We start from the raw sequence: 17,163 nt of genomic DNA on the forward strand, positions 1-17,163 counted from the left end.
CTTGGGCAGGTCTGTTCTGATGGTTGAATACATCTGATTAAATATTTTCCACCTTCTTTAATATTCCTGGACATGCATTTGGCAGTTACAGTGAAACTGTAAATTACAGTGAAAAGTAATCTGTACCATTAGTTAAAACTGTAGAGTGTTTTTCACAGAAGGATTTCTTGACAGTCAAGGGTATGAAACCCTCTTTTTATTGTATATATTTCTTTTTATTTTACAAATAATTATATTCACTGATAGGAATGTTCCTTCACAGAAGGTACATTTTGTTTTTTTAAAAAGGGGTAGAGTGCCATCCAAAATAAGCCATTTATTGTTCATTGATATAAAATGTGTTCATATTCCTAGGGGGTGTCATATCCAAGCCACTGTTCATCCAGATCTCCTGTATGATCTGCTCCCTGCGCTCGATCCTTTCGGCCAGCTCCGCTGCCTCTGCCGAGTTATACCCTGAGTACGGAGGTCTGTACAGTCCGTCTGTCTCACCCTGGGTGTCCGAAAGGGAGGAATCCTCCCCCTCCTCCTCCTCCTGCTGTGCTTCAGTGCTCCTGTGGGCTCTGGCCCTGCGTGGCACCAGCTGATCGCTGTTCCCGTGCAGTTTGCGGATGTCCCCGGGACACAGCACGCAGATCACTAAGGCACACAGCGTGAGGATCAGCCCCACACAAACGCTGGACACAAAGAGCAGAGCGAGCCTTTCAGGGTGATCTGCAGGCAAGAGAGCCAGGCCTTAATCACTGTGCAAACTGCCCCAGCAGCCATTCCCCAGTGTTCCATGGGCACAGGGCACCCAAACTCCTGACACAGCCCGACCCTGCCAGCTCTGCCTCTCCAGCTGCTGGGCAAAAATCCATTCTGGTTCTAGCACTGTCAAATAACAGCATGGCCCCAGCCCTTTGTGAGCAGCTCAGTGCTGCTCTCAGCCAGCTGCCAGAACTCTGCACACCTTGTTTGGTGTTTCCAGCCATGCTGCCAGAACAACCAGGGCCATGAGCAGAGTGGCTCTGGGCTCTGCAGGGCCTCGGCAGCATCTCCAGGCCAGGTGAGGAGGGAGCACTTTTCTTCCTTGGCACTTAGTGTTGCTAAGTCACAGAACCTGCTTCATCTCACAGCAGAGAAGGCTGGCTTTGGATGGCTTTTTGCTCCTTTTTGTTACTCCTTGATGACCCATGTATGTATGCAACGCAGCCTTTCCAAAGATGGATGTCTCCAGTGCTCTCACAGGTCAGGGCTGGGTTTTCAAAAGTACTGAAAAACCAACAGTCCCCATTGAAAACTTAAAAATATCTTGGCTGCAGTTGCTAAGAGAGTTTGAATCCCTCAAGGCAAGGAATATTCCTTGAATATCAACTATGCTGGGATTGTCTCATCCACAAGACTGTGATGATACTGTAATATTACCATAAAGATGGGATTACTTGTAACCTTTGGAGTTGATCCCCCCTTTTCCCACAATGCTATGATCCAGTGGGCCAAACAATGTGAGCCTCATTTTCCTACCTCTAATGTATGCAAATGTAGCCAAGTAGTTGGAGCTAACAACAGTCCCATCTTTCTTTGGGAGTCTCGATTCCCTTGGATCAAGGTCGGCACCTGTGACACGAGGAGGTAACGCAAATTCAATGAAGCTACTAAACTGATATTTTATAAACCCAGTAACTTCCCAGCTAACAAGTCCACCCAAAACACGGGCAGGTCAGTGCTGTGCTCAGGGAGCTGCAGAACACTGGACCAAACAACAGCCGGTAAGTTAAATAAATAGAAATAACAAATTATTGAAAATATCAAACATCTAGAAAATGGCAAATTCAGTTAAAAGAGTCTATTGCCAAGTGAAACCCCTTGTGCCTATTCCCACTGGGGTTTCTGAAATAATTTTACTTCAGGAAGCTTCACAGTTCTCCAGTGGCCTTTCCAGCCTAACCATGCCATGTGCTCCTGTTACTGGGGACACACATCAGGCTCATCCTTAACTTTGTGGCCTTGGAGAAGAGCTGTTGTCGGCATAACTTGTAAAAGACTCTCCACCCTGAAACAGCTGCAATTTCACTTTTACTCTCCCCAGCATGCTGGCTCTGGGCAGGCTGGGCAGGTCACTCTTCCTGCAGGACTGTGCTCACACCCCACTCCCAGCCTGTCCTCTGCTCTCCAAGGGGAAGAGCAGCTCTTTCAGCAGGGTTTGCACTGCTCCATCCCAACCCTGTGTCTGTGCTGGTACCTACCATCGTTCTGGTTGATGGAAGACTTGTTATCAGGGACCGGGGGGTTGACTGCTGTCAGGATGAATTTGGGAACTGCAGAGACAAAAGGTAAATTGTGTTCTGTGATTTTTAAGAGCCCTCTCCCCAGTTAATGAAGAGTCCCACTGCTAACCCTGGGTTTGTTAACTGGGTTTCTGAGAGTGGAATTGAAGGTTGGACTCACTCTTGGAGCTCTTTTCCATGGCTGTGTGGTTTGTGTGCAGCCAGGGCAGCTCTGGGCTGTGACTGGATTCACACCCTGCCTGCTGCAGGAACATCTCCATGCAGCCTGGCACCCTGCCCCTTGTCCTCAGCCCCTCAGGAGTGTGCCAGCCAGTGCATGGAGACGAAACTGGCCTCTAAATTGAGCACAAACTGGGCTACAGCCAATGCTGAGTTGCATCTAGTTACTGGGTTTGGATGAGGATAATTCACTGTCATTCTAAGATAAATGCTGAAGTCTTGCGTGATGTCATTTGCGAAGCTCTGAGATGGACAGTTGCTGAGGAAGGTGGGGAGGATGGGAATCAATGAGCTGCATCTTTCTCATTGCATTATTTTATTCCCTTGATAAGCGTCCAGTCTTCTCCAAGTAATTAAAAGAACTACAAGGAGGTGCATTGTAGAGGCATTGAGAGTTCACATATTCTGTAATGGATGAGTGGTTCCTTCAGGCACCCAGACCTTGGCACCTGTTCCTGTGCTATTGGGGAAGGCTGATTGATTGATTTTCAGACTGACAGGGGGGTAAAAAAGGGAGAAATTTCAAGTATGACACTCACCTCTATCCCACATAGAAACATTTGCCAAGAAATAGTGTTGAGAGAGTTAAATGGAACAGAGGAGACTGAGGTTTGCAGCTTAGCATAGTTTTCACTTGGAAAACAACTAAAAATAGCACTTCTTTCTGAGCACAGCTTTTCTTTCTGTGTGGGCTCAAAGTCAGAGCTGCTTCCTTTCCTGATGAAGGAATCCTTCTGGGAGTCCTCGCTCCTGTTTGCAGTGGAGCCAACAGATCCAAGGGGTAAATAAGCTCATTTCTGTTTTGTCCTGTACCTCGTGGTAGTTGTAGCTGTTTTCCAGCAGCAGAGTACTTTCCTTAGTGTGGGGGCAGACAGGAGCAGGATTGTTTCCAGCCTGCAGGCTGCATTTGCAGCCCTGGCTGTTCTGAGCAGCATGCCTGTGTGGTGAACAGCATCTGGGAGGAGGCACCTTCTCCAGTGCAAAGCTCCTGTTGTGGCCTGGGGCTCCTTCACCTGTGCTGATGCTCCTTCTCCTAGGGGAGCTCCCCAGGGCTTTGCTTGCTCTTTTCCCCTGTGTATTCAAATATTTATTGCAGGGGAATGTTTAGTTCAGAATGGCATGGACAGAAAGAGCCCCTGGCTGCTTGCATTGCTTGTGTTCATTGTGGTGCCTTTCAGATGTGAGGATTTGACTGCTATAGGCTACATCAGGTCACTGAACAGAACAGCTGCGACCAGGACAGGAAAGTTTATTAAGATAATCACATCTGTATTCCAGCACTGCTTTGGCAGACAGGAGTCAGTCACCTCCTGCTAAAGGCAGCCCACAAAGGGACTCTGGCATGCAGGGAGTGCCAAACACCACGGGGCTGAGGGAGCCTTGTGTCCTGAGAGAGCATTCCAGCATTCCCTGATCCACAGCAGGGGCTGAGGGAGCCTTGTGTCCTGAGAGAGCATTCCCTGATCCACACCAGGGGCTGAGGGAGCCTTGTGTCCTGAGAGAGCATTCCAGCATTCCCTGATCCACAGCAGGGGCTGAGGGAGCCTTGTGTCCTGAGAGAGCATTCCCTGATCCACAGCAGGGGCTGAGGGAGCCTTGTGTCCTGAGAGAGCATTCCCTGATCCACAGCAGGGGCTGAGGGAACCTTGTGTCCTGAGAGAGCATTCCCTGATCCACACCAGGGGCTGTTTCCTGAGAGAGGGTTCCCTGATCCTGAATGCAGGCTCAGCCAGAGCCAGGAGCTCCCACCTGGCACAGACAGGAGGAGATGATGCTGAGCAGAGCACTGGGGGCACTGACACTTCAATAAAGCAGCACCTCCCAGTTGCTGTCAGGAGTGAAGTGCCAGTGTAAGAAAGCAGCCAGACACACTCCCCCTAAACAGCTGCTGACACTGGGTGGGCAGTGTGGGGTTTTTTCACACCTCCTGACCATGCTAGGAATACTCTGAAGTGTGGTACAGCCCTGAGAACAAAACTGCTCTGCTCTGCTGAGTTCCTGTCACTACAGGGGCAGGTCTATTTGCATTATCTTGGGAAGCATCAGATTAGCAGGCATCCTCTAGTGAGGAGAATGAATGGAAACTGCCATTCTGGAATATTCTTCCTGTGTTCACTAGATGATCTGTAAAATAATCGGATCTGCAGATCATTGGCTAATGCTTCACACTGCACAGCCCAGTAAGATTTGGCAGAAGGAAAACTCTTCCAAATGTGCCAGCAGCACAAAAGAACACTATTTGTTACCCACGTGTTTCTGCAAAGCCACATCTCTAAATAGAAGAATGCGTAATTCCAGTGCCAACAAACTCACAAACAAACTCACTCTGCTGGTCTGGTACACAGACATGCAAACAGGAATGACTTCTTGTGATTATGCTCATGCTAATTAAACAGAATGCCATTAGCTCGTTCATAAGGGCAGCTGCACAATAATATAATGTATTGGTGCAATGGCAGATTCCCACATCTCTCCAATCATAGGAAGGTGCATTACTGCACCACCTTTCACAGCTGACAAACCAATTCCTGGGGACACTGAAAATCTCCTGGGGCTCATTTTGCTCTGATCTTCAGGCAGAGGTGATCTGGCCATCAATCTCACAGTGTTGTTCTTAAAGCATGTCTCAGGTAACCTGTGCCTTTTGAGCACTGCTCACTGGGGATTCAGCCACAGGACTCTGCAGGATGTACCTGTGGAGCTGCTCCTATTGGAGTGTTTTGGGAATTCTGCTTGCCTCTTAGGAAATTATATTAATCTATAGCTAACCATATGGAAAACTTCCCTCTTGTTTGAGGAGTGAGCTGAAGTACTTTTCAGTCCTGCAAGCAATGTACAGCCTCAAGCCCTTACTTTTCATAAACCCTCACTTCCCTCTCCATGAGCAAGGAAACCCCTCTGTGAGGGAGAAGCTGTACTCAGATGAGTCAGGTTTCACGACTGGCTTGTACACATGCCTCAATTATGCTAGGCTGTTTTACCTGCACTGAGGCCAGGCAATGCCAGTGAGCTCTGTGGAAAAAACTCTTATCTTGATAGTATTTCTCAAAAATATTGAACTACCCAGTTGATATTTTATGGTCGGTTGCATTTTTATAGCAAAAATCCCTTAATGCCAGAGTCTTTGTGAGGTGCTGCTGTGCCCAGGGGCTTGTACACATATTTTGTATGGCTGTGTCCCAAACCTCCTGTGTTTAAGGGAAATGGGTATTTGGAAGGCTCAGTGCCCACATGTGGACATGTGTGTGTCTCTGCAAGCAGGAATGAGGCCCTGGAAACAATTGTGCATTTGCTCTTACCACATGCGTAGCTGACATTCAGGGATTTTGGCACTCCAGGCAGGCACGGGCTGCCAAAATCCCGGCTGGTGACAATGACTTTGCATCTCTGCTTCCCATAGCACCTTTTTGATAACACTTCCAGTGCTGTGTAAGACAAACAGTCTGAAAGAAAAACACACACAATAAATATACATCACCTTGGAGTTACCTGGCATGAGGGCTGCTGGACACAGGACTGGAGGTACACCTGAGATCAAGTGCAGATTTGTACCTTGGCCTTAGCAGGAATTCAGGGTTAAACATTAAGATCTGTCAATGCAAGGAAGTCAGCTACAATACAAATGTGAGCTTGCAGCGAGGTAACTCTCCCTTGTTGCCTTACAGGTGCGTACTAAGGGTGCAGAAAGAGTCTCAGCAAGCTCCAAACAGGTGCCCAATGTAAGGTCTCAATGTTCCATTCAGGATGTGTTGGAAAAAATGAGCACATCCCTGTAGCTCTGCATCTATGCCATCTCACATCTAGAGGTGAAATGCTGCTTCCAAGTCAGCCCTGGGTTACTGAGATGACTCAACTGGATATCCAAGTTCAGTTCAAGTCAGGTGAGATCAGATTTTGTGTTGCAACAGCTCAGGTTACAGGGAAGTTCAGGGTATTAAAAAGTAGCTTTTGGTTTACTATGAAGAGGTCAAAATGTGCTCAATATTTAACCAGGGAAACATGTGCCTTCCAATAATGGGTTTTGCACTGGAGCTGAAATTATTTGAGTGGGAAAGTGTGTGAGTCACACTCTGCTTTACAAAAAAAGAACATCTCTAAATGTGATTAAGTTCTCTGTATCCACATGAGCTGAACTCCAAGCCACACAGCAAACAAAAAACACCCTGTAGCTTTGGTTTCTGAACAGAAAGGCTGCAGAAAGAACAAATTTGGAGACAGTAGTACTTCTCTGAATCTTTTTGCACCACCCCACACAGTGCAGCTTTCTGTGTGTGGCAGATGTGTTTCACTCCAAGCTTCTGAGGCCAGGGGCTCTAAAGGCCTGGACTGTCATTCCTGGGGATTAAAGCAGTCCCTACAGTCAAGGATGGCCTCCTGACACCTGCAACTGCAGAAGCTCCCTTGTGCCTCTGGAGGAAGGACAAACACTGTTTGCAGAGATACACCAAAGGTTCCCTGAATCTGTGTGAACAGAAGAGAAGGTTTGAGACCGAGTTCTTGACATTTAATGTTTGAAAACGGGGCATATTTGTGATTTTTGGAGTAAACTCCCTGACACCAGTACTAAATCAGTCCTATACCTGGGCAGAGCCATCAGAGACACTGGGCTGATCTGTCTGGCAAGGGCTCGTGGGGTGCTTTGGACATGGATTTTAGGACAGAGCTCTTTGACTTTGCAGAGGCCTGAAATCCCAATAGCTGTGTGTCCCAAGAGAGTGCTGGGAAGGCAGGGAAGGGCTGACCTAAAGCAGTGAGTAGTTCTGATTAACTAAACTCAGCAGTTTTAGTTTCCCTCCCTGGCTATTCCAGGTGAGTAAGGATATAATTGGATGGATGTTTTAGGCTTACTTTGGCAAGTACAAAACCAACTGGAGAGTATCAGGAAGAGTTGTCAATTGATTAATAAATTAATAGACTGGGAGCACAAAAGAAAACTGGCAAACTGAATTATGTTTTCTATAGAATTCCCTGCCCTGGGATTTACTCTTGGTGCCTTATAAAGCCAGGAGGATGCTGTGCTGATGGTTTTCTACATATTCAGTGATATGGCAGCTGTATTTTTCATTTTACCTTTGCTCATGTTTCTGTGGGACTGAATAGCCTGTTATCATCTCTATGCATGTTGGATTTATGTTTATCATTACGGCCTGCAGTTCTTGGCAGGCCAGCTTGGGAGAGCCCCCAAGGCTTGCCTGGTGTCACAGGTGAGTAAATGCAAACCGGGGCTGCTTCTTCTGCAGGACAGGACACACGTTACCTGGAAAGTGTTATAACTTAAAAAACTTATTTAAAACTTCTTGCGTTGTGAAAAGGTTTTGGGTTTTAGTGATTTAGTAAAAAATTCTGTCTGGTTTACATGTGGCCTTGCTGCCTTCCCAGCAGTTCTATGATGGGATTATCTTGGATAAGTTACCCTCCTCCTGGTCAGACACCTTATTGCTGTGACTGAACGAGGAGAGGTCAGGCTGTGTTTGGAGTGAAGGAATCCCATGGAATGGCCCCAGAGAAACCATGGGCTGGGAGATGAACATAAATACACCGTGGGCTGGGAGATGAACATAAATACACCATGGGCTGGGAGATGAACATAAATACACCGTGGGCTGGGAGATGAACATAAATACACCACGTGGCTTCTTCCTGACCAGGTGCTTTCTGATGTACGCAGATAACCTGGGGCCTGTCAGACTGGTACATAGGTTTTCAATCAGCTGCCTCTGGAGAGGCACATTCCCAGAGTGCTCCCAGGCTGGTGGTGCACAAGGCAGCAGTGTGTGCCTGGGAACGCTCTCCGCTCTCCATGCCTCTCTCCCAGAGCTGCCTGTCGCACACCAAGGCTGTGGTGGATCCTTTGTACCAGACACTGGCGTGGATGGCACCGGGACACGGGTGTCAGGAAAGGTTCTTAATGCACTAATAAAGTGTCCAGTCTGACTGCAGCTATTTAACAGTTGGAGCAGAAAGCCTTGTTTCTGCAGGAAAGGCTCTTTCAGCTCCCTAATTAGCTTTGTTTTGGTAAGTTTTGGCATGCAAATGACATGCCATAAATCACACAGGCTTTAATGAGGAGTAATTTGTCTTCTGCTTTCTTAAAGCTGCTCTCAATTCAGACAGGAGGAGCTTTCCCTCCCTTTCCTGCCACACAAAAGCTGCAGGTGCTGGAGCATCTTGTGCCTGTCTCAGCCTCTCCAAACGCTTCCAGCTGCTTTCATCCCCAACTGCTCCTCACTTACTGTGCCCACACACAGAAGAATAAGGAGCTCCCTTTTAAAATCAGCTGCAAGCCAAGATTTCACACCTCCAAATCAGGATGGCTTGTGCTTTGTGGAGCCCAGATACCAGCTGTGGGGACATGAACTGACAAGGGAAAACTGTGGAGTTTGGAGCAAGCTGAGGCTGCAGGCTCCTAAAGAAAGCTGCTGAAATAAGATGGTAATTTATGCAAGAGCATGGACACAGGGTCCTGCCTGTGCATCAGAAAAGGGCCATGGAACTGCTGCTTGCAGCAGAAACACACAATGTGAGCAGCAGCACTTATGTACAAAAAAACCCCAACGTGGTGTGTCTGTCATCCTTGCAGATGGGTGTGCAGGGTGGGGGTCCGTCCCACCAAGGGCCAAGTGTGCCTGATCCCCATTTCCTGGCAGCAGGAACCCCGCTCCCTGCTCCTGCTCCTGCACAGACACGAGCTCCTGGCTCCTTCTGGACTTGAGGGCCAAGTGTACCTTTCCAAACCTTTCACAAAAATAGACCCAAGAACCCCTGGTAAAGAACCCTGCTGGTAAAGAAATCATTGCTGGTTAAAGGGATGTGTGTCTCAGTGTGCTCCAAGCAACTTCCACCAGCAAAACCTGATCCTCCCTGTTCATCTCAGTGCAAAGTTATTTGGACTCTAAAAATGGTGGCTGGTCTCCTCCTGCCTTCAAATAATCACTCCTGATCCTGCTGCTGCACTGCAAACCTTTTCTTTTAAGGGATTTTTGTATTGACAACATTCACTGGGGCAGAGGGGTGCAATGGCTCCTACTGGCACCTCTTGGGGCCCGAAGCACCAATTTATCTTCTCAGTTTGCTCAGGCTGACACAGGCAAGGGCCTTTTCATAGCTGATGTCTGCACCTAGAGCGAGCTGACTTAAAGGGGTTTTGTGGTGCAAGCAAAATTGACCTGTTTTATCCTTGCTTTTGCATCCACAAAATTCATTTGGTTCCTGTCTCCCATGCCCAAAGTGCCAGGGCAGTGTGGAAACATTTCCAGATCTGCCTAAAGCTGCTTGTACCTTCACTGCTGCTCCTTCTGCTCTCAAGAGAGCTTCCCAGGGCACAGGCTCACACCAGGCAAAGATACACCTCTTACTAAGAGACAGAAACCAAAAGCTTTTCAATCAGTCAGTGGGTAAGAGGCCCTTTGAATTGGCTACAATATCCAAGCAAGCAAACAAACAAAAATAATCACAGCATCACAGAATCCTGTTCCATTAAAAAAATGACACCTAGCTGGACTGGAAGGAACCTACAGGATTCTCAAAACCCCCCTTTGCTTGACTTTCTCAGCCCTCGTTCTTCCCTGAATTCCACTGGGAATGAAGAGGAGACTAGGCCAAGCCCAGCCCCAGGGTTTGCCTCGGCACAGTGCAAGCTGTGAGGAGAGTTTGAATTCACCTTCCAGAAGGGGGGCCGGGTAAAAGCGAGGGCAGTACTGGAAAGAGCAATGAGAATGTGACAGGGCTGTACCTCAGGGCTCTGCTGGCCGTGGTGCTTGAGGAACACACATCTGACCAGCCAGTGTGCATGCAGGGAATCTCTGGGCAGGATGTTGCAGTGTTCTGGCTTGCAAGCTGAACCTGGAGACAACCTGCTACCAAGCCTTCCTTCAAGTATTTTCATGTATTAACAAGAGTAATTTATTATTTGAGAGGTGTTTGTTGACCTGAATCTTCCTGGTGCTCTCTATGGTAACCTGTTCTGGCACAATTCTTTAACTTTTTCTGACCAATAAATTTTCTGTTTCCTGCTGCACATGTTAATATAAAAGAGATAATGGGTCAGAAAAGGCAGCAATACTCACAGGAACAAACTGCTATAGTTTCCTGCTTTGGGGCTGGGCACAATGGATTCCTCTAGGCAGAACCATCTGCTCCAGAACCACACCCAGAATTTTCTTGTGAAGTTTTTGATAGTCTTGGTAAAACAGGAAAGTTGCTGGCTGGAGATTGTGTGCAGGTTTAACAGTGCCAGGCACTGGGACAGCTGCAGAAGCTGGCTTTTACCATCAAACTGGCTCAGAGAACCAGCTGCATGAGCAGGTACTCATGCTAAAGGTGGAGGGGGAGGCTCAGGGTCCTACAAGTGCCCAAGGGCACACAGATCCCTCCCGCAGCAGAGATGGATGTATATAGTTTATTTCCTGTATGGAGAAGAGCCTTTATGCCAAAGAAATGTTTTCCTGGGCTCCCTTTGAGGCAAAGCTCTGAAAATCTGCCAGCTGATTTAAAGGTGGTTCACAGAACAGCAATGCTTGAGAGCCCATCTGTGCCAGCCCAAAGCTGGTGTCTGTCTGTCCCAGGCCAAAGCTGCTGTCTGTCTGTGCCAGCCCAAAGCTGCTGTCTGTCTGTGCCAGCCCAAAGCTGCTGTCTGTCTGTGCCAGCCCAAAGCTGGTGTCTGTCTGTCCCAGCCCAAAGCTGCTGTCTGTCTGTGCCAGCCCAAAGCTGGTGTCTGTCTGTGCCAGCCCAAAGCTGCTGTCTGTCTGTCCCTGCTATCACACACACACCAGCAGGCAGCCACCATCTCGAGGAGCACCCCATCAATACCCAGCACACCTGGCAGGACCCTGTCAGGTAGGGAGAAATGCAAACCTTTGGAGCTCACCAGAGACTTTCTGGGCCTGCCTGGGACCTGTGGGTAACTTTTCTTCGGCACAGTGCTACAAGAGTCACCTCGCAGTTTCTCTGTGAAGCAGTGAAAGAACTGGAATGGCCTGAGTGCTGCCCTTGGGCTGAGTTGCACTAATGTGAGCAGAAACAATAATGGATGTGTGTTGGAGCTCTTCAGCTTTTGGTGCAAACATAAATGTGTGCATGGGTTCTGGTTCAGGAGGGAAGAGCTGTCCCAAGTCATTACATTGAAATTACCATTGTTTTCTCTGAGAGAAAGGTACGCGGTCATTGCAGGAATCTACTCATGCACCCACTCACATCTGTAGGTGCTTACACAACCACAGAAATAAGATTCAGGCTCGAGAGAGATCTCTGGACCCAGTTGGGTCTGGCTCCTAAGTGCCAAATATCTGTGATAACTGAATGTGAACTCCCACCCCACACAGGGGCTCTTGGAAATTCCACAGAATTCCTGCAGAAAGTCCCTGGTACCACACAGGAAGAGGCCAAGCACTTCCATTAAGCAGTAGGAAATCTGTACAAGGATCTACCTTCTGTAGACCTGCTTTGTGTTTGTCTCAGGCTTTATGCTCTCTCCTGCTGTCCTAGGCTGCTTTCCATAGCTCAGAAGCAGTGCCAGCCAGGGTGCTGCTGCACAGCTGCTCCTGCACAGGGGCCACAGCACAGCTTGCTGCTCCTGCAGATTCTTTATCCTGGGAAACTTTATCCTTAGGAAAGGTTTGCAGAATTCTGATCTGTGGACTGTGAGTGTCGGCATTAGAGGCAAGGGAGGGATTTTGAGAGGTCAGTGAAGTGCAAGACATGAGTGTGGTGGCAGCCTGTCCTGATCAGAGAGGCTCTGCCCTGCCTTGTGTCACCTGTTAATGCCACTGTCATGAGGGCTGTGGGGCCTGTCAGAGACCTGCTGAAATGTTCTCCACAGGACAGACAGGCACAGCTAAGTCTGTGTAAGGGCCCAAGAGAGCTGGTGTGAATCACAGACCTGGCAATATTAAATAGGTTCTTGTCTAAGAACAGATTGTGATTTTCAGCCAATAAATTCCTAATAGCATCTATGTAACTAAATAGAAACATTGGCTTGCAGACAAAGGGCTCTTAAGATGAATTATTGATCTTTTGATGTTCAGAGATGCTTGTCATAGGCATGTAAAACATGTTTCTAATGAGCAATGTTAAGCCTTTGCACAGGGCTGGTGTCAGTCATGCAAGCCCTTCCCTGTGTGGTACCAAGGGGTTGGAACAGCACACTCATCTGCTGGCCTTCTCATGGTGTGAAAAGTTACCTTTGTGCCCTTGCTGTCACCACTGAACCTGTTATTCAGTTAGTCCTAGGTACACAGGACATTCCTGACTGGGTGCCAGGGAGAAGTCACAGGGACGTTTAACTCCCCAGTGTGCCACCACAGCCTTGGGCTCTGCTCATCCAACAGCATCCAAAGCAATGGCCCTGCCCCAGGGACCCTCTGTGCAGTCTGCAGCCAATGCAGGGAACATCTGGCACCAAGAGGGATCAGAGAACAAGGAGCAGTAGCACACAGAATCCTGACACTCAGGTGTGTACAGTCTGCAGCCAATGCAGGGAACATCTGGCACAAACGGGGATCAGAGAACAAGGAGCAGTAGCACACAGAATCCTGACACTCAGGTGTGTACAGTCTGCAGCCAATGCAGGGAACATCTGGCACAAAGAGGGATCAGAGAACAAGGAGCAGTAGCACACAGAATCCTGACACTCAGGTGTGTACAGTCTGCAGCCAATGCAGGGAACATCTGGCACAAACGGGGATCAGAGAACAAGGAGCAGTAGCACACAGAATCCTGACACTCAGGTGTGTACAGTCTGCAGCCAATGCAGGGAACATCTGGCACAAAGAGGGATCAGAGAACAAGGAGCAGTAGCACACAGAATCCTGACACTCAGGTGTGTACAGTCTGCAGCCAATGCAGGGAACATCTGGCACAAACGGGGATCAGAGAACAAGGAGCAGTAGCACACAGAATCCTGACACTCAGGTCACCTGGTCACTGTCAGAAGCTGGAGGAAGAAGAGAGACCAACAGCTGATATTTATTATTTGTCACCTAAATTCAAGACAGGCAAGGGAACTAGTTCTTGATGCCAATCATATGAAGAACTGATTAACTATATGAAAGTTCATTACTTTGCTGCATTTCTCACCCTATGTTCCTCCCTCATACGGGGCCATTTGTTTGAGTTTCAGAAACAATCTCTCTCTTTTCCATCACAGATGCTTTCAGAACACCATTGCTCCTGCAGCTGCAGTTTCTCCCCCCTGTGTTCCTGTTCCCTGTGCTCCTGCCTGCAGAATCCCTCGGTGGTGCCCAGACATACCAAAGGGGGGTGAGTGCTCCGCCTGGGTTGAGCAGACGCTCTCCTCGTGTGCCCATCTGCCATAGGTGGCCGAGTAGATGATCAGGAACTTGGATTCCTGACAGTGGAGCTTCAGTTCCTGGTTCTCACATGCTGATTTGGTTTTGTATTCAGCTGGAGTAGAAGCAAACAGCAATATGATAGCGTGAGGCAATTTAAATGGCTGGGCTGTTAATAGCAGATAGCAGCAGGACAGAAACAGCTTTCCTGCAAATGCTGTTCAAGTGGCACGTGGCACCTGTACAGCCAGGCACAAAGTCAAGAGCAGAGAGCTCCTTCCAAATGAATTGTGCCCAGGTGACCGTCTAGGGCCTGTGGCTCCATCTTGAAGAGAACAGAAAACCCTCATTTTGCCAATCTCCTTTCCCAGTGAAACAGCCTCCCTGCTTTCCTGGCTTTCTTTGCACTCCTGCTCAGCCAGAGAAGTTTCACCCTTCCCTTTTGTGTCTCCTGGGGACCCTGTTGCATTCTGCTGGTGCCTCAGTCACAGGCAGGGCTGGCACCACTCAGTGACAGCGCTGGGCGAGGCAGGGACAATGGCAGGGCACAAGGGCAGGGCACAATGGCAGGGCACAAGGGCAGGGCACAAGGGCAGGGCACAATGGCAGGGCACAAGGGCAGGGCACAAGGGCAGGGACAATGGCAGGGCACAAGGGCAGGGCACAAGGGCAGGGACAAGGGCAGGGCACAAGGGCAGGGCACAAGGGCAGGGCACAAGGGCAGGGACAATGGCAGGGCACAAGGGCAGGGCACAAGGGCAGGGCACAAGGGCAGGGACAATGGCAGGGCACAATGGCAGGGCACAAGGGCAGGGCACAAGGGCAGGGCACAAGGGCAGGGACAATGGCAGGGCACAAGGGCAGGGACAAGGGCAGGGCACAAGGGCAGGGACAAGGGCAGGGCACAAGGGCAGGGCACAAGGGCAGGGCACAAGGGCAGGGACAATGGCAGGGCACAAGGGCAGGGCACAAGGGCAGGGACAATGGCAGGGGACAAGGGCAGGGCACAAGGGCAGGGCACAAGGGCAGGGCACAAGGGCAGGGCACAAGGGCAGGGACAATGGCAGGGCACAAGGGCAGGGCACAAGGGCAGGGCACAAGGGCAGGGACAATGGCAGGGCACAATGGCAGGGCACAAGGGCAGGGCACAAGGGCAGGGCACAAGGGCAGGGACAATGGCAGGGCACAAGGGCAGGGACAAGGGCAGGGCACAAGGGCAGGGACAAGGGCAGGGCACAAGGGCAGGGCACAAGGGCAGAACAGGTCCCCATCCCAGCCCCGCAGTGCTCTCAGCTGTACCTGCACTGCTCCACCAAGGCCGCTGTGCTTCCCTGGGTGGCACCATCCAGCAAGGGCTCATTTCAAAGTTGGACTGGCAAGGTGATGTGAATTAGGAGCCTGAAATAATCCCCCTCCCTTGCCCAGCTGGCACAGGCACCCTGGCAGCACCCTCAGCAGAGGTGGGGAGGCGCTGAGCTCACCCTTATGGCTTATCCCTCCTTTAAACCTGCCACCTGGCCACCAGGGCTCTTCCTGGCCTGAGCAGCCACTCTGCTGGTGGCACTCCACCTTCTTAAATCCTTCTGGCTGAGCTGTGGTGCCAGCCCTTTCTACTGCAGATAAGGTCAGGGAGAAGAGTTTATTCTCTTCCAGTTTTTCTGTCCTCAAAAATGTGAAAACAGGAAAAGGAGATTCCTGAGCTGAGCAGAAGAAAAGGGAAACCTCATTGTTAGTGAGTGAAGGGTGGATGCTGGTTCTTTGGGAGCTGGAGAGAAAAACCTCCTCTGTACTCATGAATGAAAACTCTGTTGTTTCATCCAGAACAGAACAGATAAAACAATGGGTTCATGGTCCTGGTAAAAGTCCAGTTTTTTCCATTCGAGCTCATCAACAGCCACGAGCTTAAGTGTAAAAAGTGATTTTGAAAAATATTTTGAAAACATTTTTGGAAACATTTTGAAAAATACTTGAGCTCCTGCAGGTTGTGAGTTCTGCAGAAGCACGTGCCATGCTGTGCACACATAAACAGGCCAGAACCTGGGGTCTGTGCCCAAGGACTGACTGAGAGCCTGCAGCTGCACTCTGGGTTTGCCTGGCTCTGCTGGAGAGGCTGTGGAATTTCATATAACCCCAAGTGGTACCAGGCAAGGAGAGCCCAACATAAACCTCTGCAAAGACATGGCAACAATAATTCTAAATAGCTGAAAACCCCAGTGATTTAGACAACTGCTTCAGTGCCCACTTGAAGGCAAGGAGACTGCAAAATATACCTGAAGTTATCCTGCAGGGATTTCCTGAGCAAGGGTGTTTTCCACTGCCAAGACTAGCAATATTGGTATCTTACCCACAAATATCAATTTCCTGCCACTAGAAATCATGTCATTTGCACTGGAATTGGACTAGTCCTCAATTCTGAAGGCAGCAGCTACTGTTGAATACATTTTTGATCAGCTTTTTAAAAATTCAGATCATAGAAAATACTATATACTCAAAGAAGCTCATCTCCCATGGGAAAAAATATTGAGCAGCTTCTGAAAGTAATGAACAGTGTCCCAATTCACTTTTGATTAGCAAAAAAAGATTTCTAATGACACAGACACTGTATGATATTCAAATCCATCTGCTATTAATAATGGACTATTAATCTACAATTGGTAATTGCAATATACAAAAGTAATTAAACTTTTGATATAAAACAGATAATGAAAATTTTAAATTCCATGCATTTTTCCCCCTAATGATTCCCCCTAATTGTTTGGGAGTTCCTGAGTCAGTGCTTTACCAAAGGTAACATCTGCCTGCTCCACTCCATCTCTCTGCTCTGGCTTCCACTTCCCATGGTGAGCTGGCCCTTCAGTTTGCTTGCCCCCTGCTCCTGTCCTACCCCTGATATCTACCTTAGTGCCCTGATCGAAGAAACCCCGTCGTGCTTCTCTGAGGTCGGTGTTTGTGTGTTGGCTGGTGAACTCGCCCATAAATCATCAGCCAGCTGTTTTCTTTGGGACCCACTGCAGCCACAGCGGGAATTCACTGGGAAGAGCTGAGCCCCCGGGCTACTGGAGCTCGTTCTCAATACCACAGCCACAATGAGAACGATTACAAACCACCAGGAGAGGAAACCTCATCAGGATTATCTTAATCGTCCTTCCCCTTTCTCGTGTTTACCAAGTGGATTCCCTTTGAGGCAGGATTTGTCCCTTCACATTCAGCATGGAATACCTGCACAGAGCGCAGCTGATTCTACAATAAAGGCCTCTGCCCAAGTCAGCACATGTATCTTCTGGCCATTATTCCATACACAGGAGGTATTTTTCAATCTTTGAAAGCTTTGGGCCCCGCTCCTTAAGTGTTTTTTGCATATTCCTCCCTAGGATGCCTTCTTCATTTGG

General features: G+C 48.9%; 1 protein-coding gene across 1 annotated transcript in view; it reads right to left on the minus strand.

Annotated features, from left to right (window-relative positions):
- Positions 1–17,163, minus strand: part of EVA1C (eva-1 homolog C) — a 33,664-nt gene continuing 16,501 nt past the window's right edge. Inside the window, exons 4-8 of the mRNA XM_058800163.1 lie at positions 13,737–13,889; positions 5,789–5,932; positions 2,229–2,300; positions 1,507–1,599; positions 1–714 (exon numbers count right to left, since the gene is read on the minus strand). Of these exons, the coding sequence (XP_058656146.1) occupies positions 317–714; positions 1,507–1,599; positions 2,229–2,300; positions 5,789–5,932; positions 13,737–13,889 (860 nt within the window). The 3' untranslated portion in view covers positions 1–316. The remainder of the gene's footprint in view (positions 715–1,506; positions 1,600–2,228; positions 2,301–5,788; positions 5,933–13,736; positions 13,890–17,163) is intronic.

Source organism: Ammospiza caudacuta, chromosome 2 (assembly GCF_027887145.1).
Source record: "Ammospiza caudacuta isolate bAmmCau1 chromosome 2, bAmmCau1.pri, whole genome shotgun sequence".
Taxonomy (NCBI): Eukaryota; Metazoa; Chordata; class Aves; order Passeriformes; family Passerellidae; genus Ammospiza; species Ammospiza caudacuta.